At 45.5% G+C, this 21075-nt stretch overlaps 1 protein-coding gene across 1 annotated transcript in view; it reads right to left on the reverse strand.

The window, feature by feature from the left end:
* LOC116939917 (uncharacterized) overlaps positions 1–21075 on the reverse strand; it is a 40891-nt gene that overhangs the window by 13012 nt on the left and 6804 nt on the right. Inside the window, exons 2-33 of the mRNA XM_076065330.1 lie at positions 20602–21012; positions 18854–19006; positions 18269–18388; positions 16931–17056; positions 15922–16044; positions 15165–15284; positions 14712–14828; positions 14456–14578; positions 14070–14192; positions 13421–13537; positions 13131–13253; positions 12468–12698; positions 11734–11865; positions 10504–10623; positions 9840–9956; positions 9522–9647; positions 8795–8920; positions 7991–8116; positions 7527–7709; positions 6973–7203; positions 6467–6583; positions 6222–6341; positions 5833–5988; positions 4885–5001; positions 4369–4518; positions 3808–3921; positions 3101–3382; positions 2282–2467; positions 1987–2085; positions 1448–1645; positions 577–675; positions 118–411 (exon numbers count right to left, since the gene is read on the reverse strand). Of these exons, the coding sequence (XP_075921445.1) occupies positions 118–411; positions 577–675; positions 1448–1645; positions 1987–2085; positions 2282–2467; positions 3101–3382; positions 3808–3921; positions 4369–4518; positions 4885–5001; positions 5833–5988; positions 6222–6341; positions 6467–6583; positions 6973–7203; positions 7527–7709; positions 7991–8116; positions 8795–8920; positions 9522–9647; positions 9840–9956; positions 10504–10623; positions 11734–11865; positions 12468–12698; positions 13131–13253; positions 13421–13537; positions 14070–14192; positions 14456–14578; positions 14712–14828; positions 15165–15284; positions 15922–16044; positions 16931–17056; positions 18269–18388; positions 18854–19006; positions 20602–21012 (4980 nt within the window). The remainder of the gene's footprint in view (positions 1–117; positions 412–576; positions 676–1447; positions 1646–1986; positions 2086–2281; positions 2468–3100; positions 3383–3807; positions 3922–4368; positions 4519–4884; positions 5002–5832; positions 5989–6221; positions 6342–6466; positions 6584–6972; positions 7204–7526; positions 7710–7990; positions 8117–8794; positions 8921–9521; positions 9648–9839; positions 9957–10503; positions 10624–11733; positions 11866–12467; positions 12699–13130; positions 13254–13420; positions 13538–14069; positions 14193–14455; positions 14579–14711; positions 14829–15164; positions 15285–15921; positions 16045–16930; positions 17057–18268; positions 18389–18853; positions 19007–20601; positions 21013–21075) is intronic.

Raw genomic sequence — 21075 nt, forward strand, 5'->3', positions numbered from 1 at the left:
TTAGCAACAAACCCCTAGAAAGTCACACAAACGTACGCACAAATTGCATTACTTCCATACGGAGTAAAAACGGTCGAGCGTTTCTGACAACACGCGAGGAGGGAGCGGTTGTTGTACCGGGCTCGGGCACGGTACGGAAGGAGTAGGGGGTGGAGTTGCTGCTGCGCGTCTCATAGATGGACTCGACGATGCTGACGTTGTACACCACCCCGGGGTTCAGGCCCAGGAGGTCGACGGTCGTCCCGTTGGTGTGCGCGCTCATCAGCATGCCGACCGACGTGTTGCCGGCGATCTGCATGTAGTACACCGTGGAGAACTTTCCCGGAACGTCGGGAGTCAATGACTGCCAGGACACGATGGCCGAGGTCTCGGTGATGTTGTTCACGGACACTGCGCGCACGTTCGCCGCCCCTGCAGAGAGAAGGACATGGGCCATAGAGCGTAGCTCGATCCAACAAATCCATCCACGCTGTTTTCCCAAACTGAACGTTTACACTTTTACACAATCCACACTTGCTTTCCGTTGTACTCTTCCGGTTGCACGAGACCGCACCGCTCGCCAACGTGGTTGCTTACCGATGCTGGTGGTGAAATCAATGGCTGGGCTTGAGGCCCACCCATCTGTACTTGTGTTCACGATGAGCACAGCCTTGCAGTTGGACAATGAAGGGAAGTCTGCAGACAACAAATAGACGGATTAACAGGGTTGTCGCATGCACTTTGCACTGTTATGTGCAACAGTTTGCTTGAATGTGAAAGATTTTACAACATTCGGTGTGAGTGCACACATTTGGAACAATGAACTCACATCGGGGGTTACCACATTCAACACATGTTGAAGATATTTTAATCCATCAGCAAGCTTCAGCAAGTTTTCTCCATCTACTGTTGTCACTGGCAGGTTTGTAAGATGGCCACATTGTGTAAAATAATTTCTCACTCATCACGGGGCAAAGCGGCCTCAATTACTTGAGGCTATCAACCTGTTGTGGTATGTAGGCACATCTCAGTTCACCCCCTGAGCAATTTTATGAATTGTGAAAATACAGGATCACAATTCGATAAAAAAAATATTATTTTACATCTCATTTTTACCATCCCGTTTATATTGTTTCTTCTCTTTGTTTGTTTCGTTCGCACAATATAGCTCACTCCATTAGCTTCAATGTAACATTAGCAAATAACAGGAATATATCTTCAATAAATGAACTTCACGCAAACAATCGATGAACTGATACACCATTGCATGCCGAGCAATGAGCATTATGTGCAGCTGTGAGCTAACAGCAACTCGCTGCTGTGTTCAGAATCAGAATATGTATTTATACTCTAGGAATCCGATGAGCTCCAAAGCTCTTTTTTTTACAAATGTTCTCGAACTATCAGAGCAACCGCTGCGACCGATGCGCTCACGAAGCCGCGGTTGGGGGTGAGCGGGGTGACTTACTCGCAAGCGTGCCGTTGCGATCGCTGGCCGACAGATGCACCGTGCGGATGACCTGGTCGCCAGCGGCCGTGCTGCAGTTCCCGACGAGGTCGAATCCGGTGACTTTGAGAGGAGCCGGGGCGTTGGAGTCCCAAGAGAAGGTCCCCCCATTCGGGGTGATGCTCACCGCGGAGAAGTTGCCGATGGCAGATGCCGGGTCTGTGAGGATTGGTGGTGGGGAGTGGGGGAATAAACCAACGAAACATCATGAGTTCCGATGAGTGAGGTGGATTTCAGTTTTCTGACGATGTGTGTTGTTGAAACTTTTCGTTTTGCGGCTGAGCACTCATTGTTCCGTTGGATTTTCTCGTTATTTACATATTTGAATTCGTGTTGGTGGATTTGAAAGGAAAAAAACAACAACATTTCATTGAATGTTACCATGTGTGTTTTCCAAGTTCTGTTGTATATCTCCCTGATATGTTTTCACTGTGTACCAAAACACTGAAAGTCAGAATGAAGTTGAACATGACCTAAGGTATCGGGATGTTGTACTGCACCTGGCCGAGTCTTGAACGAGATTCCGTCGTTTATCGGGCAACTATTGTCGGAAGTCACCAGCTTGAAGCAGACGCGGTAATTTGAACTCGGTTTCAAATCTGCAAAAGGGAAAACAATTCAGAATTTACAAAACATTGTACACACAAAAACATTCACTTTGGCATTTTCTCTCCAGCACTTGGAAACACGACACCTCGCTGTGAATCACAACCCCCAGAAAAGCAACGGACGAAGAATCCAAGTGCGGCCGATAAGTGGGAGGATAAGGAACAAAGTGAAGGCGAGCAGGCTTACTGGTGAGCGGGAGCTTGGTGGATGTTCGCTGGACGGGCGCGCTGTTCACTTCGAGCGAGTTGTAGGGCTCCGGGTAGTAGACGGCCTTGAATTCAGCCGGTGTCTCCTGAGTGGGGCTCCACTGCAGCTCCGCGGAGGAGGCGGTGAGCGCCACCGCCTGCAGCCCCGTCTGAAACTTGAGGCAGTCTGGAGACGCAGAGAGCACACGGAAGGGAAACAGAGACACGAGCTTTACATTGTCCCCGCGAGGGCTGTGCCAGTCGACCCTTTTCACCTCTCTGTCAATCCGCTGATGGATGAGAACCTTCTCGTGCAGTCCCATCATGGTTGGGGAGAGTGGAGGGGGGTGTTGTTTAAGCCATGCTGGTCAGTGCAGGTGGATGAAGGGGTGCCCCAGGACCGGTCCTTATATCACTCACCACTGATGGTAGCCGTGGCCCGGAAATCCAACTCAGGTCACCGGGTTCACAGTGCAATGCGTGAACAAGCGTGGCCAAACAAACCCTGTATGACCGACGCGGCATGGGGAGGCCTTCATCCAGCAGTGGATTGACAAAGACCAGGAAAATTGCTCTTAGTTTTCTACGTGGAGCTCGGGTCCTAGGTTGACTCAAGCGAGTACCTGGTGTGAAGTGTAAACATCGCCACTGGGGAGACAAAGGCGGCCGAGAGTGGTGCTGGCCACCCACCCCCTTCGTGTGCCCTGCCGGCCTTCATTAGGTGCTCGCAAACAGCACTTGCCCCAAAACTCCGTCGAGGCAAAACAGGGGATCTTTGCCTTTGTTACATGGAGCCCTTTCGAGTGGTCGTGCCCCTTACCGGAGTAGCAGAGGGTGGTCACAAAGCAGCTGCTGCCTTTGCTCTGGCCCGTGTAGACCACGGGCAGAATGTCGATGACGTACTCCATGAAGGGCTCCAGGTTGTCCACCACGCGGCTCGTCAGCTGGTAGGGCACGTGGCTGGTGTCCACGGTCTGGCCGCTCGTGAGCCCCTGGCGGAAGAGGAGCCCCTGAACGGGCGCCCCGCGCGAGTTGAGGGCCCACGTTACGGTCACCGAGCGGCAGTTGACGGTGCACTCCAACCTCAACACCTGGGTCACCTCTGTAAACACAGCAGCAGCGGCAGTGGCAAGGCAAAACAAGTTAATGAATGAATGGCTCGACGGAGATCGATGTCCTTGCAGTTCGGAGGTTGTGCAATGTTATTGAGGTTCAAGCAATGCTGCAGGTGAGGTTTTTGGGTCTTTGAGTAATATATTCTCCAATGTTGACACAATGGGATTGTTAATCCAACAAGAAACTATAAACCAAACTTCAATTTATTGGTCATTAATCTGTAATAAAGTTTATGAAGATGGTGGACTGTTGTTTTGCTGTGAATATGGAATTTCGAGTTTTACAGAGTTGTATTTGGTAAAAAAACGAAGTATCGTGTGTAATTAAAACACATTTTAATGCATAAATCGCCTGGTTACATGGCACATCTAGAGCGCTGGGTTCAAGTGAGCGTGCGGTGAGATGCGTCACCTTCTTCACAGTAGGTGCCCGTGTAGCCAGTCACACAGGAGCAGCTGAAGCCATTGTCGTTCTCTGTGCACTTCCCGTTGTGTTGGCAGGGGTTGCTTGCACAGTTGTTCCCGACTGGAGAGATGGAAACAATGCAGATTAATTACCCAGTCATGTCGTAAGCATGCGTCGACCAATGTTAATGCCATTAGCATTTGTATGTATGAATGTAGAACTTATTTTGCACCATACGTAGCCTGCCGCGCTAATGGAAGGTGTAGGGGAAGGGCAACAAACTAAACACAAAAAAACAGTTCTAAAGAAATTAGTTTTCAATCTATATTTAAAAGTGCATAGCTCCAGTGGCTTCTTAACATCGGAAGGAAGAGCGTTCCAGATGGTCACAGGAGTGGCTCTGAAAGCGCACGATGGCTAGCCAAAAGCCGCTGTGATGGTTTATGATCTCCTTGACGAGACCAGCAAAGTAATTTGACAAAGTTGTGAGCAGGTTTTACATGTATTGATGATGATGATGATGAATGTACTCATAGCTTATGATGTAGGTGAGCCACCCTACTCTACCTTTCATGAACTGAACCTTGACGTATCCATTGTTCTGACGGTCGGATATGAATCTGTTGCAAATTAAGTTGCTGACGTTGGCTTTTGTGAGAGTGAAGTTGTCCGGAATGTTGTCTGAGACGGTTTGCTTGTACGTTTCTTGCAGGGATCCTGCAAGGCAGCGAATCGCCCATGAATACACACAGCTGCGACAGACGCGGCTCAGTAGCACAAGGCTGATACATAGTGCTTCATTAGTAACAATGATGGTCTGATCACATCTGAAACAATTTCATGTGTTCTCCAGAGTACAACATTCTATAATCTCACCCTGACTAAATGCACAAAAATTACAAAGGAAATATATCATCGCTTGTGGCCCTGTTGGTTGTTACATTTTACACGGCAGTTACATATGTAATGAATGTGGTAGGTCATTTTGTGCATAAGCAGAATAATTACACTTTTAGGCGATGATTATATTTGGTTTAGCACAGATTGTTAATCAAGACACGGCTACTGCTGTTGCAACCTTACCTGTCTTTCCAGAAATCTGCAGGACCTGGTCATTGAGGTTAATTTGTGTCGTCTTGAAAATGTCAAAGAAGTCTTCTTTAGTCTCAGTGCTGAAATTGACAAACTTGTAGGAGATGCCTGGAGGGAAAGAGACAAACATCTAAATTAAGGTAAAAAAAAACGCCCCATGCCGTTAATTGCCACCACCTTGTCTTTGTGTGTGTTTTTAACCAAAGTTCTTGAGCACAGGCCCAAAGGCCTAACAAGCCAAGCGGCCAGCAAAAATAATCAATTATGACGGTGCAATCGATGCGAGTAAATTCGTTTCTTGAATTAAGCAAGGGTATAAAAACTTTATGGAACAGGTAATGGGCGAGAATTATAAAGTAGAGCAGCATGAGAAAAGAAGCAGAAAGATAATTTAAAACTAAACTCTAGACATTTCGATTTAAAGCTTTCGTGACTGCAAGGATTCATCTTCTTTGGTTCTTTCGAAAGAACCAAAGAAGATAAACTCTAGACAATTTTTTTATTTTACCAGGTAGAGCACTGAGCAATATAGCCCTTTTTCAGAAGCGACCTGGCCACAAATGATAGCTCAACGAAATGGCGTATCACATGGACATTGATAGCAGCCAAATACTCTAAACGCATGTTTCTAACTGTGTATGTAAAAATCCACGTGACCACGGGGAGAACACGCAAACTCCAAATATACAGACGTCAGGGTCAGGATCGAACCCATGACCTCCTGTATACCTGCCGAGGTATTTAACATCTCGCCACTGTGGCACCCTGTTGTGACCTGCAGCGTGGTGGTTGAACACAGAATGGAGAAGTTTAAACAGTCAGTGTGTTGGGCCGAGTCCTCAAATATGGATGGAGGAAACAACACGAACGCAGCCACACCACAGATGAGTAAAATCGAACAACGGTCCAAGGGTCGCCGAAAACGTGATCTCATCGTACCCGAGTAGTTGGTGAGGTTGAAAAACCAGGCCACGTTCTCCTCAGGCCGGTATTCACCGGGCCATCGCGGGGACCGCATGAAGCCCGACGATCGGTTACAGAACGTGACCGTGTAGTTCTTCTCGTCCAGGATCTCCGTGAAAGGGCAGGTGTCCTCTGTGGATAAACCCATGAGAACATTTGACTTAATGAGGATGCAGACAAGTGCGCCATATGTAGCCTATGACCCATGCACTTTTGGTAGCTTGAAAAAAAACACTATACCAGCTCTCCTCAGATCGATGAGAAAATTTGCTTCACAGTGGACTTTTTCTATCCGCTTGATCTATCTACTCTCAACAAAAAGCCAAACTTTCTTAGAAAATACTTGATGTTTTGCATTCACTTACCCACACACACGTTGTTGGAGAAGATGTAACCGGGAGGGCAGATGCATTTGAATCCACCATCCAAATCCATGCACGTTGTGGATGCGGGGCAAGTGCAAGGGTTTAGGCATTCGTTCACATCTGTCACGCACAACAAACACGGAGGAAATGTTCAGGCTTCAGAGCCCCCTTCTTCCTTTTACATGTACTGACTTGCTGATCACAGGCAAATGGAGGTTGTGAAAAACAATTCTAGCAATACGCACCATAGCATTTCTTCCCAGTGCCCACCCATCCGCTGGGGCAGACACAACGTGGAGACTGAGGGTTGCTGATGTCGCAGATGGCGTTGGGGTCGCAGCTGTTTCTGCAGGGGTTGATAACTGGAGAGGGAGAGAGAGAGAATAGCACAGACAAAGAGGCAGATTGCAATGTCAGTCTTCTTCTTTCGTATGGCTGATGTAGATGCAGAGCACCTCCAATTAGTTAGTTTGGCTTCGTACGGTGTGAAAGAAGTTCGACATACACACAGAGCAACAACTACAATTTCACTTTCGGATGATCAAGCCAAACTATCACCTTGTGGATTGTGCATTTGCGTAGTTACACGTTGTACGGTCCGTTATGAACAATCGCAGTCGCACACTGGAGAGTTTATCATTTTTCCTTTTGTGCATCGGGTATCCGCATCTGCCAATGTCACAGTGAGGCAAATCAACTTGACAAACGGCACCGAGAGGAACCTACGGCCGTGAATGTGGCGGCGACTCACTGTACTCAAACTCGATGTTGAAGCCGGTGCGGGGCTCGTTGGCGTCTGAGTGGAACTGGACCCAGGTGCTGGTGCCGCTGCAGTTGAGGGAGTAGAAGACGAAGGAGCTGAGGTCAATCTTCTCCCCCGTGAGCCTGCCCTGGCGGATCTGCGGTGGATCCATGCCGCAGCCGTAGTCCACGTAGTCGTCCGTCTTCTCCAACGACATGTTCCAAATTTTGAAGTACAATCCTGTGGTGGGCATTTGCGAAAATAATTACAATCACCATGTACGGCCCAATGTCAATTCCCTTCCAGATGAAGAAACTTTCCACACCAATGCGGCCGTGTTGGTCATTAGGGTTGTTTGACCGTGCTTCGTCAGGCTGGTTAATGCAGGGTGGTGAAGAGGGGAGACCCAGGACTGGTTCAGATATTAATCATTTTAGCTGTGGCTAGGAACTAAACTCAGGTCACGAGATTCACAGGGTAGAGTAAAAGCGAGCAACACACTTTCACAAACGCTATCATTGGAGAAAAATTGCTTTGAAAATGTATTTTTAAGCCTCACTCACCATTGTAATTAACGGAGGCATTGTTGAACTGTGCACTGTCGAAGAACCAGTATGAGTTGGTGTTGAGGGAGTAGTTTCCAGGGTAGTTTGGGCTCGTGATGTAGCCCGTGAAGCAGGGGCATGCGTGCTTCGCAGGCACTTCAAGACTGTTTGTGGCAAGGTCCTGGGAAGGGCAGTAGCAGCCTAGGATGGAAGAGCGATACACAGCACGTGAAAAGAACTGCTGGGCCATTCCACCATTTTGGACATACATTTAAGATATTTTAATAGATCAAAAGTGTAAACCTGACATGGCTATTTAGTTTGGCAAAGTATTTCAATTAATTGCAACTGAAATTCAGAGCAAAATCATTTATCCACCTTTCTTGATTAGGGAGACATGTATATCAGACTTATTAAGATGAAACGACTTTTTCATGTATGCTGGGATGGTCGTGGTGGATTCAGTTGCACGTGTGACATACCATCGCAAGTGATGCCATCCCCTTTGAAGTAGGGTTTGCAGGCACACTTGAAGGACCCACGTGTGTTGGTGCAGACGGCGTTCTGATTACAGTTGTTCAGCGTTGGGTTCTGGCACTCGTCAATGTCTGTGGAAACATGGACAACATGTGCCCATCATGAGCATCGCCCAGAAAATCACCCAGGGAACCCCGAGTTTTTTGGCAATGACCACAAAAAACGTGCTTACTTATAGTGATCAATGCATTGCATGTTCCACTCAAAGGGTTATTTTCATCCAAAAAACAAAAAAAAAAAATTTTCATTTGTAGGCGATTAAATGACACGGCATGTCAAAGCACCTGACATCAAAACCTAAAAAAAAGATATTTTTTTGTCGGAGAAAAAACAACAACTCCATTTACATTTTGATTTAAAGCTTTCGTGACTGCAGTAATTCATATTCTTAGTTTTTTTGGTTTGCAAACCAACACACCTGATGATGACCGTTTGAGTTATGGTCGAAACGTCGTGAGAATTTTTTATTGTTTTATATATATTTTATTTTGTTGTTTCTCTTCAACGTGACTTTACCGAAAAAACTAAGAATATAACTCCATTTACATTTTCTAAAAAAGGAAAACATGAAGTAACTGGGTGGGGGACAAAAGTAAACAAACTTACCATGGAAACCATGAACTAAACATTCATGAAAAACTGCGGCTGGGGCAAGCACCCGCTTGCCCCAGCAATGGTTACGTTCACACCGCGGCTTGTGCCGCATGTGTCGCGTTTGCAGACGGGAGCAGCGAAGCTCCGGCACTCACCGATACACATGTAGCCGTTGAGCCCGGCGCTCAGGTAACCGGGGCGGCATCCGCAGCGGTAGCTGCCCACATTGTTGAAGCAGAGATGCTGGCAGCCCCCGTTGTCGCGAAGGCACTCGTCCACATCTGTGTTGGGGGGGGGGGGGTACACGGGCATGGGCGAGAAATTATTGCAACTTTGTTGCTGTCGTCACTGATCGCAGTCTCCCATCGCCAGGAGCAGTAACTGGAGCAGCTCAGGATACAAACAGCAGGGACACGCCTCCGACATCAAACACACATTCTACCCGAAGACAGGTTCATGGCCACAAGTTCTATCCATCTCAGCCGATCCCTCTCTCTCTCTCTTCACCTCAATACAGCTAGAGTTTCAATAACTAGGGAAGGATAGTTGAGATGGCTTCCCCTGGCCTTCTTCAACAGTGTTTTTTTTTTCAGGAGGCACCATGAGCAGATACATTTTGATGTATACATGCAGGTTAGGGTGTGTTGTACATCCAATGACACATCAACTATTGGCTTCGGGTGAAACAGGACAAGAACACAGTCAAGATAAACATTCACCCGAGTGTTGAGTCAATGTAAAAGTACCAATCAACACAATTAACACCCGATTATGTGGTTTCATTGCATAGACAAGTGTCAGTGACATTATTCACACATTCACACTCTTAACATCCTCCGCCAGCTGCTGCTGCTGCTTGAATAGTGCAGAGGAGGTATTGACCTTGGCACGCGCCCTTCACGTCCTGGTAGCCAGGCACGCACTGGCAGCTGTAGGAGCCGATGGCATTCACGCATTTCGAGTTCGGTGGGCAAGAGAAGAGGTTCACGCTGCTGCATTCGTTGAGGTCTGCAATGAGAGAGAGAAGAACATTCAGAGGCCAGGTCAGCAGAGTCGTCTCGCTGACCACTTCCCATTGCAGGCGTCATCACGTCGAATTTGAAAGCTATGCATGCATACCGCAGCGTCTTGGAAAAAATAAAGTTTCATTAAGATGCCATGTGCAGTAATTACAAATCGCCGTTGTATTGGTATCCTCACCGGTGCATGTGTTGTTCAGGTAGATGTAGCCTGCGGCACACTGGCAGGTGTAGCTGCCGAACGTGTTCAGGCATACGGTGTTCACTGGGCAAGGCTTCTTTACGCATTCATCCACGTCTGCACACAGGCACCAACGCCGTAGCGCAACAACAAAGCGTGAGTGATAGCGGCAGAAGAACAGGTCCCTGCAGGGTGGGCTGGTAGGAACATTGGAATTTTTTTTACACCCAACAGCACGAGATTTCACTTCGTTAAAGTATTGAAAGGGGACGGACGGACGGACACATTCATCTATTGCAGGCTGGTACACTCAGTTTACAACTTCGTTCCTACCAGTATAATTGATTCCTATGCTCACGATGCATGCAACAAAGGGTGATTGTGGTCGCAGATTACTTAAAATGCATGAAAATTATGCCCATGGCATGTGGCTGGTCAATGCAGAAAACAAAGCTGCACAAATGAGATATGGGGAGGGGTGGGGGAACAAGCAACTTGACACAGAAACAAAACAAGACAACAATTTATAAACACTTAATTTTAATCACACTCCCAAATCCTGATAGTTAATTTTATTAATATTTGTTGGGAGGGGGCGGGGGGTGTAGGTGGGGGTTGGTTAGCTTCTTTTCCTTCCTCATCTCCGGTGTGTGGGTGGATTTACCCTGGCAGGTGCCTCCAACTGTGTTGAATCCTGCGACGCAGATGCAACTATAGGAGCCGACATTGTTGCTGCACACCTGGTTAGCTCCGCACTTGTTCAGAGTCAGGCACTCATCCACGTCTGAGGAAATTCAAATAAGGACAAGGGGACACACGCGCACTCTGTATGGGCCCACACTCTGTGGCTATTTATACAGACTCTAAATGCATTGGCCTCAGAGATTGATATGTACGAACAGTGTCCGTGCTCAGTGTCTGCTTAAGCTTATAGTGATGTGTTTCTTTTCCTTAATATCTTTAGAGAGCTCCCTCTCGTGGCGTGAGCAAGGAATTGCAGGGCTGCACCTTCAACAATTTAAACTTTCCCAGGTTAGCGTCACTGGGCCTTGGAGACTCATATCAGGGGACTCCTGCTCTGGAATGTTTGTCGAAATAATTTCCAAGCGTTTTTGCAATGAACGCAAACGTAGTGTGCTCAGAGTGAGCCCAGTAAATGTCCACGCACAGACAGCCTGCAAATTATACTTGCTGTACTACCTCCAACATGGACGTTATTGGCATGCAGATAAGGGTTTTACACACATTATCTCGATATAACATTTATATCCTGCTGTCAAAACACTCGGCAGTAATTTACACGATTACGATTCGCATTTATTGGGAACTTAAATGACCCAGCATTTCAAAGCACCTTATATGCCCACCTGTGATTTCTCTTTTTTAACCGAGGGGACCCCCAATGACAGCTGTCCCTGTGCAGCACTAGGTGATGCTACATGGGCCTGATACTCAATGGGCTGAAACACCTTTATATTTAGCGGACGGCAGAGCTTGGTCAATTGTTGGCAGTAGCTCACCACCTGGCTGCCTTGTCTTTGGTTTCTCGGCGATTGTGATATGCAATTTGCATAAACGACGCCATTAAAAAGTATCACCATAAAACGTGGAACAGGTCCCTGCAGGGTGGGCTGGTAGGACAAGTCTCTGCGCTGTCTATTGCTGATTTTACACCCAACAGCACGAGATTTTACTTCGTTAAAGTATTGAAAGGGGACGGACGGACGGACACATTAATCTATTGCAGGCTGGTACACTCAGTTTACAACTTCGTTCCTACCAGTATAATGGGAGCCATAAATAGCAGCTCCCTCGAATTGCTACGGATAAGAGCAGCGAGTGACTGAAGTGACTGTAGTGATGGCAGTGTCTTCAAGGCAGCTGGACCGCATACCCGTGCAGACGGTGCCATTTCCTGTGTAGCCAGCTTTGCACTGGCAGGTGTAGGCCGATGTCCCCAGCGTGCTGATGCACACAGCGTTTTCACTGCAGAGTTTCTGGCCAGGTACTGTGCACTGGTTGACCGCTGCAAGACATGTGCGCATGAAGATGAAAAGTGTAATTTCGATGACACATTTAAAATATATACCGGCTGCATTGTCTTTGGGACCTCCCTTGCCAGTATCGAAATATAATAGGTTTTACCCTTTCTGGCCAGAAAAGGTAAAACCTATTCTTATTCATTATCTTTCATTATCCAATGAAGATTCTCCATTTGCTACTGTAAACCCTGAAAATATCACATTTATAATAAAATAATGATAATTTGCAGACCTTTGTTAATCCACCACTGGATGAAGGTCTTCCCATGCCTTTTAGTCACGGGGATTTTTTAAACCATACTTCACCACGCTGGTCCGTGTGGGTTTGGTAAAGGAGAGCCCAGGACAGGTTCACAAATCACTCGCTACCGATGTTACTCGTGGTCGGGAATCACCAATTTTACAAACATTTTACCTGGAATACGTGGCTGTCAAGGAGAAATTATTTGTTCAAAACAGAGCACATTGCAAACTCTTTTACAAGAAAAATGCATGCATACGCTATGTTGCTATACATACATTAATCCTTCAATTTCATAACTTGGACGAGGTCGAATTTTACAATAATCTTCAAAGGAAAGCTTGCCTGTTGTGAAGTGAAACTTGAAGCCTGTGCAGTTGATATCGCGGTCGGATGTGAAGTGCATGTAGGCCGGCGTGCCGGGAGTAAACGCCAGAGAGATCGTCTCGCCCGCTGTCTTGTTGCCTGAAATCGACTGTTTGATCGTGGTCTGGTCAAGGTAGTTGCTTCCCAGGCCCAAATCCAAATAGTCCTGGTTTTTCTGGGTGCAGAACTTTTCCACAGTCAGCGTCACACCTGTGTTTTCCCCGCAGACGGAAGAAGAAATCAACGTGGGTGTCAACTCATTGCTATGAATAATCAAGTGGCAAAATGAACCGTAAAAATAAACTCACGCATATTTGTACCCTGCCCATAGGGGAAAACAAAAACATGGGCATAAATAAGGTTGGGCCAGTCTGCCAAAATGTCAAGTTATATAATTTTTTCTCTGTTATGGTAGAAAAGACCATGCTATTATTGTGAATTATCCTGATTTTCATTGCATCAGTTCACGAATGTAGCACCTTATACGTGACACAAAAAGACACAGCTTGGTGTGGAGTCCAAAGGGATTATCCCAGAAACATATGGTCAACTCCACCACGACAGCAATCGCTATGCACGTCAGCTTACATCAGGTCCTAGCGTGGACACACGGTGACCAGTGTATAGAGGCGAACCGCTTACCACTGATGCCGCTGCTCGCGCTGTAGTTGAAGTTCCAGTGCGCGTCCGCGTTGTTGCTGTAGTTGAGGTAAGCAATGTAGCCATTGGGATAATTGCACACTCCATTGACAGGACAATACGGACCTGCAAATGAAAACACAACTTGCTAAATGAAGAATAGGTAAACGAAGTAAAAGCAGTGACGTGCAAATGATACGTATAAAATACAATGAACCGAAAAATAGTTATGAGATATCAATGTAAAATGTAACTTTTGTCGCAGCTTGAGTGGGTTAGTGCTTGCTACTGACCTTCACAAATGTTTCCATTGAGCTGGTAATCTAGGGGGCAGTTGCACTGGAAGCCACCTGCTGTGTTGATGCACGACGCTGGGGCTGCGCAAGGATTGGCTAGGCATTCGTTGATGTCTGTTGAAGCGGTGCACAAACGTAACATTTTTGTTTTGAGTGTTTTATATATATCAAGAAAAATCAAAGAGAGCTGCAGGCAATACATATAGGAATATTATGGTACATAATAAAATGTTAGAATATTATTCATTTATCTGTTGCAAGGCAGTGTTAAATGACAAATGTTGTTATTATTCGTACATATATAAAACAAAGTATGCGACTCGCATATACATTTAGCAATGAACAATCAGTTTCGCATAAATTGACTTCGGTATGTTGAACTTCTTTCGCACTGTATGTAGCCAACCCGTGCCAATCGAAGGTGCGGAAAGGTAGAGAAGATTAACAACAATTAAGAAAAGTTGTAAGACAAAATGTGTTTGACCACTTACACGATGTTACATGCACTGTGCTTGATTCACATTCTGACAAAATGGCATGCAACTCATCGCTTTGCCAATTGGCCCCATTATTGGTGACATGAACATTCGGCAACAAGCCACAATTCGGGCCCTATCTGTTTGTTGGGTTATGTGGGCCTCCTCACCTTGGCAGACGCCTGACACGCTCGTGAAGCCACTGCTGCACAGACAGGTGTAGAAGCCAGGAGTGTTTTGGCAGATCGAGTTGGATCCACAGGGGGATGGGATTATCAGGCACTCGTTCACATCTGCAACCAAAGCACACGAAATGTGAGCAAAAAAAAAATGCGCGAGGTCCTTCCTGGCCAAACAAGTGAACCCACGGACGAACGATCAAACATCGTTCCCAGGATTCCCGACACCTCATGAGCAATTCGAAAGCAAAGAATAGTGATACCTCCAACTAACTAAAGTCACAGTGAGAAAAGCACATGGCTGAAAAAAAATCACACAATGACATTTTAAGACTATTCAGCCACTGTTGGTGTCTGCCGACGTCAATGTCACCAACCTCTGCAGGTGTTGTTGGCTGCGGTGTAACCGGAGGGGCAGTGGCAGCGATATGATCCGGGGAGGTTTTCGCACGTTCCGATGGGGCACATGGGACTGGCAGTGTTGGCGCACTCGTTGATGTCTACAAAGCGTAATGAATGCAGTAAAAGCATCAACCGCAAATCTGTTTTACGAGCAGAGAGTGAAGTCAAAGTTGAATTGTATTCAAATGTTACGGAAAGCACAAGTGGATTGTGGGCTGACGCTGATCTTACCGAGGCACATTGTTCCATTTGAGGAGTATCCGGGTTGGCACTGACAGGTGAATGACCCGATGAGGTCAGTGCAGATTGCGTTGGGGCCACAGGCACTTGTCAAACATTCATTAATGTCTGAAAAACAAAGGGAGAGTAAATCTTTGTTCATGTATTCTCTGGTACAATGACAGTCAAGTTCATTTATCTTGCACCGATATATGGTATATATTTATAATTATGTTGAATGTACACATTGCTGCACTTGTTGAGTGCGTTGGTTACTTTGTCAAGTATGTGTAATTGTTCATGTACATGTATGACAGCACAAAAAAATCGGAAATTCAGCAACGCATATTCCAATTGTAAACAGTCGGTTGGAATTCGCATTACTCATTTTATACGTGGTTAAGGACACAGCGAATTCGATTAGAATTCAGAAGAGTGTTATGTACACATGTTGATATTTCATACTTTCACAGATCCTTGCAGAGTTCAGCTGATAGCCTCTCAAGCAGTTGCAGATATAAGATCCATCGATGTTCGAGCAAGATCCACTACTTCCACATGGATTGTTCAGGCATTCATTTATGTCTAAGATAAACACAAACAAACAGACATCAACAACAAATACTGAAAACTAGTTTCGATTGAAATAAACCCAAGTGTTAACCAAAGCAACTTTACTGAGCATGGAATAATTTTCCTAAGTCACAAAAGCAATGGTTCACAATGTAAGCCCTTTTTGTCCATGAACAATTCTGCTCTCTGCAACAAATAACAGAATATCATACAATTTGAATTTATATAGCATCTGAATGCGACTACTTCTGTACGCTGTACAGAAACAGTGGGTATACTTTATTTAATAGAGGGGCAGTCCATCAAAGGCAGAATGGAAAAAAATGTTGTGATCCTGGACTTCAAGAGGAAATTAACAGCACTGATGGCTACAAGGAAAGGAGTTCCAGAACGTGGGAGCAGCAGAGGAGAATGAGCGATGTCCCACTGACTCAAGGTTGACCGAGGGCCTCAGCAGAAAGCTTTTGCTGCTGGAGCAGAGTGTGTGTGTGTGTGTGTAGAGAGGTACAATGAGATAAGACAGGAGAGATGGAGAGGGGCGAGGATCTTAAAAGACGGATGCGTTCATGGGTGCGGGTGAGACGTTTGCGTTTGCCGTGCATTGTGGAAACTGTGGGGCGGCACGGAGCACGTTGGAAGGACTGCTTACCGACACACGTCTTGGTGGTGGTGTTCATGGTGTAGCCCGACCAGCAGGTGCAGGCGAAGCTGCCCTCGGTATTCTGACAGTTCTGCGAGCAGTTCCCTTTGTTCACCATGCACTCGTTTATGTCTTTAGTTGGAGGAATACATAATTGAGAATATTAATAGTGGTGACGATCGTGATGGAAATACATCTGCAGCAAAACCCGTATTATGCATAGGTAACCGCTTACTTTGGATTCTACTGATATACGGTACTGGACATTGCGCTAGACAAGTCCAGAATCCAGGAGGTAGTTTGGGGTGAGTTGATGTCCCTCAGTTCGCAAGGGAGTTCGACCAGTTTTAACCAAAAAACAATAACAATAGATACCTTCCGAGCCTGCTCCATACATAATTAGGTATATAAACACATACACAAGTACATGCACAAATACGCCCATTTAAGCGAACACAATTCTTTACTTTTTTCATCACCAGCTATACACAGCATCACATTTTACTGTAACACATAACAGATGGTGGAAACAAGCTTGACTGGAAATGCGTTTTCACCGAGCCTTGTGTAATGGGCATACAACAGACCTTTTCCATTTCATGGGTCCCGCATTCAACGTTGATCAATCTACATTTGTTCCCCACGCGCGTTGGCAAACACATGTACTACCTGGTACGATGGCTGCCACTTTGAAGGTACAAAAAATATCAAGACATATCTCGGCAAGAATGATAGCTCACAAAACCAGAAGATGGGAAAACTACATGCCAGTACATTGTCTTGACAAAACATGAACTTGTCCCGGAAAACTTGCAGGTTGGCTTTGCAGTAGGGCTACTTCAAAAAGATGACTACGGATCCCGGAAAAACATGGACAGACGGCAACCATACCAGGTACCTGCTCTGCTCTTTAAAAAAAATTGATGTTTTTTTAAAACGTGTAGAGGAAACAGAGTCTAGGTCCACTTTGCGTGACCAAGTCAGATTTGGGGGGACCCTGCCGCAGGGCTTCGCTTACCAAAGCAGGCCGCATGGTTGATGGGGTCCAGCGTGTACCCGACCGGGCAGGCGCAGTGGTAGCCACCCTGCTCATTCACGCAGATGTCGCTACAGTTTCCATTGTTCGTCAAGCACTCGTTGATGTCTGTAGGTAGCGGAAGGGGGGCGGGGGGGGGTGCCGCAGTGGCAAGATATTAACTACCTCGCTTGGTATACAGGAGGTAGTGGGTTCGATCCCGAGCCTGACGCCTGTAAATTTGGAATTTGCACGTTCTCCCCATGGTCGCGTGAATTTTTCTCCAGGCCCTCCAGTTTTTCTCTCCACATTGAGAAACATGCGTTGAGTAATTAGCTGCTATGCATTTCCACGTGATAAACCACTTCATTGAGCTATAATGTTTTGCCAGGTCGCTTCTGTAAAAGAGCTATATAGCTCAAGTGGGCTTTACCTGGTAAAAAAAAGTAGTTTTTTTGAAGGGGCTTCGATTAACGGTCAGAGCTTAGTCCGGATCCTAAGCTCTCTATGTGTAGCTCTGCTCGGTGAGTGGAGAAGCGCTGCCGGACACATTGTGTGCCACCCCGCCCGTCTACCCTTCTCAATGCCACTCCCGTGTTTTTGCAGCCCTTTGGCTGCTGTCATGAATGTGATGGTTTGGAATTAGTGACGCTGGTTTTTACAACAGTGAATGTCACAATAGCTTATACAAACGTCTGATATTTTAATAATACGGCAAAGAGTGAGCTTCAATTAGCTATGCAGGTAGAATTGCATATGCAGATAGGTAATCGATTTTTACATATATGCTGAATAATTAGAACTTTTACAAATTTCACGTACATAAAAGTTACAATTGGAATATATAGCCTGTTGTAAATCCACTGCCGCACGAAGGACTACCCACATCGTGGGCACCACGGTGGCTAGGAGATGTTAACTGCCTCGCCTGGTATACAGGAGGCCGTGGGTTCGATCCCGATCCATGGCATCTGTATATTTGGAGTTTGCATGTTCTCCCTGTGGTCGCTTGGTTTTTCCCCTCCACATTTAGCAATGCGTTTCGAGTATTTAGCTGCTATAAAAACAATCCACACGATGAGCCACTTCATTGAGCTATAATTTGTGACCAAGTCACTTCTGAAAAAGATCTATATAGCTATATAGCTCAGTGGACCCAGTTTCACCGCGCAGTATGCCAAATCACCGGGCCACTGCTCGGCCGACTTCATTATTGTATGAACAGCATAGGCACAAACCGTGCCTTGTAAAAAAGGAAGAACTTTCGTTATGAGTAATGTTTTTTACTTTAAATTTCTACACACACAAACTCATAAAACAGGCTACTTGTGCAGTGCCTACCTTGGCAGTTGTATCCATTGCCTGTGAAGCCTGCATTACAAGCGCATGTGAAAGACCCAAAGGTGTTGACACAATGCGCCGACGTTTGGCACTGCTGCGGTAAGAGACACTCGTTGACATCTGAAAAAGAAAAACCACAACGCTGCACTGAATACCAACTAATTCTTCAACAGAGCCTGCTTTAAAAAATACAAAACCTTATTGGAATGCATTGAAGCTACACTGAAATCATAACGTGGCTGGTTAAATGAAACAATGGGTTCTCAAGTGTAGCAGGTTTTTGGTCTCAGTCCTGTGACCAAGGGCTATACAAAAACAATCCATTGCATTAAAATTGTTTTTTTCGTCACTTGACTTGGCTCGATTCTAGCTCACAGAATTAAGAGTAACATTAGTTTCACTGATATTAACGAACTTATCTCTGTATCAAGGCATGCGGGAACGCGTGCATAAGACGTTATAAGAAGTTACTTAAAAGTGATCTCAGGAGTAGCTCTGGGATATCTGCTCATGGCATTTTGCTGATAGCAGAATTGTATTTGTTATCGTAATGATCCCTGCAGAGATTTGTATGATGATCCTGACCTTCACATTCTCCTGTTGTTGGATTCTTGGCAAACCCAGGCTTGCACTGGCAGTAGAATCCGGAATTGTTGAGCGTGTTATAAACGATGTCCACACACGTGGACGTGAGCGGGTTGCAATCGGTTTTCTCCAAACACTCATTTCTGTCGCCCTCTGTACGTGCAAAACACAGACACACAGTTACGCCTCACCCTGTTTTACGAAACGTTACATTAGATCCTTTATTTACTCCAGCAAAAAGACCTAATGCAAATGGTTCATTGACAATTTTAACCCTCCCCATGATGTTAAAGGATGTGTAATATAAACAACAGCCTAACATTGCAGTCCGAATGTATATTTACCATATGAAATAAAAAAATAAATCCACATATATTATTCGTCCCAGACTCCTGAAAAAGTACCAGCTGTAAACCACAAACAGCCTGGGGCTAATCACGCAATGTTCGCACCAAGAATGTGTTCCTCCCCATTACATTGTTGTTGGATGTGAGCATACCGCCTATTATCTCGGGGGTGCGGGGAGTAATTAAATTCAAGTTTTTAATGAGGCAAATAATAGTTGGCACGTCACACCATTTCTGCAAGTTTTGGCTTAGAAAATGGATCTTGAATCCGTGTGAGCAAAGCTGCGAGTGACATGCACATGGTGGGTTATCTCCGGGTTCTTTGGCTTACATCGCCATTCCCAAACGATCGACATGAAATTATACAAATATCTCAAACGAAAGTCTGGAGACTCATTGAGGCTTTGCTAGATAACTGAATGATTTAAGTAAATAAATACAACATTAAATAACACTACTTCACCACCGTAGGTCAATAAAAAAAAATTGAGGTCCAATTGATGAACACTAGCATTTGACAGACACATATACACGTAAAGCCATGCCAAGCACTAATAGCAAATATATTTTACAAAGTTTTAGCAGAAACTACTGTCTGTTATGTTTGAGAGCTCGTATTAGAGCTGAAACACATGCAGTACAATAGACAGGCAAGGACCACACCCAATTTTGTTTTAATTTAAACTGGAGCTGAGACAAGGTGCAGAAGTCATGATAAAACACATCTATGGCACTATATATTTTCAAATTTTCTTGTTGTGGTTTTCACACCTGATGATGATTGCTTGTGTTGCAGTTGGAACGTCGTGAGAATTTTATTGTTTTATATTTTTATTATTTTATTGTTTCCCTTCTACGTGACTTTACCGAAAGAACCAAGAATATGAATCCGTGCAGTCACGAAAGCTTTAAATCAAAATTTAAAATCTATGGCACTGCCCTACAACATAAAGAGAAATTTCAATTGTGCACTGTATATAATTCAGTCAGGACTTACAATGAACCCCTTGCAAGGAAAAAATACAATTATCTGGCTTTATTTAAATTTGCAACACCCGGGATGGAGCCAATGTACTTTTATGGAAACAATTTATTTATCATTGATGCTTTCGATAGAATTACTGTAACAAAAAACGAACTGGCAGAGTACTGAACATTAAAAAAATTGCGTATAAGACACAAAATGCAACATATCACTTTAAGGGATCTCAGAAGTGGCTCTACGATGTTTGCTTCAATAACCAATTATCTAACACGGAGCCATGGCACTGCTTTGCGAGAGATCCGAATGGATCTTATGACATGGGATACTGAGCACAAAAACATTTTGACGGGGGAGGGGGTTGGGGGGGGGTTAAGATGATCTTTGTTACGTTCGAAAAAAACCACCACGAAACGCACCTGTGCAGTAGGCTGCGTCCGGAGGCGTGGTGGGAAGCTTGTATACGTAAAATGTCTCGAGCGTGTTGGGAATTTGGCAGAGGCGGATGGAGACGTACAGCTGCGTGTCGCAGTCTGGATTGGCAGTGGCCACGTTGTAGGAGGGCACGCACGCCTGCACCTCGTCTGTGGTGTTGATGACGCTCGGCGGAGTGCCCGTCAGCCACACGGGCCGCCGCGTGCCACAGTGAAACAATCCCGGAAAGGATTGGACCAGCTTGACGCCCGCCCCGTACACGTAGCGTATCCACTCGCTGTTAAGGGTGTTGTCGTTGTTGAACGGCGGAGTGGTGGTGTTGGGAATGATGTTGTAGTCTGTGTTCTTCCTCCATGTCGTGTTGGTTTTGAAGTAGTGTGGCAAGGAGCATGGGTCTGTGGACGCAAAAGACACACGCGGAATGTCGAAATTCGGTCACTGGTTTAAAAATATATATT

Source organism: Petromyzon marinus, chromosome 7 (genome assembly GCF_048934315.1).
Source record: "Petromyzon marinus isolate PM22_M1 ecotype Great Lakes invasive population chromosome 7, UKy_Petmar_22M1.pri1.0, whole genome shotgun sequence".
NCBI lineage: Eukaryota > Metazoa > Chordata > Hyperoartia > Petromyzontiformes > Petromyzontidae > Petromyzon > Petromyzon marinus.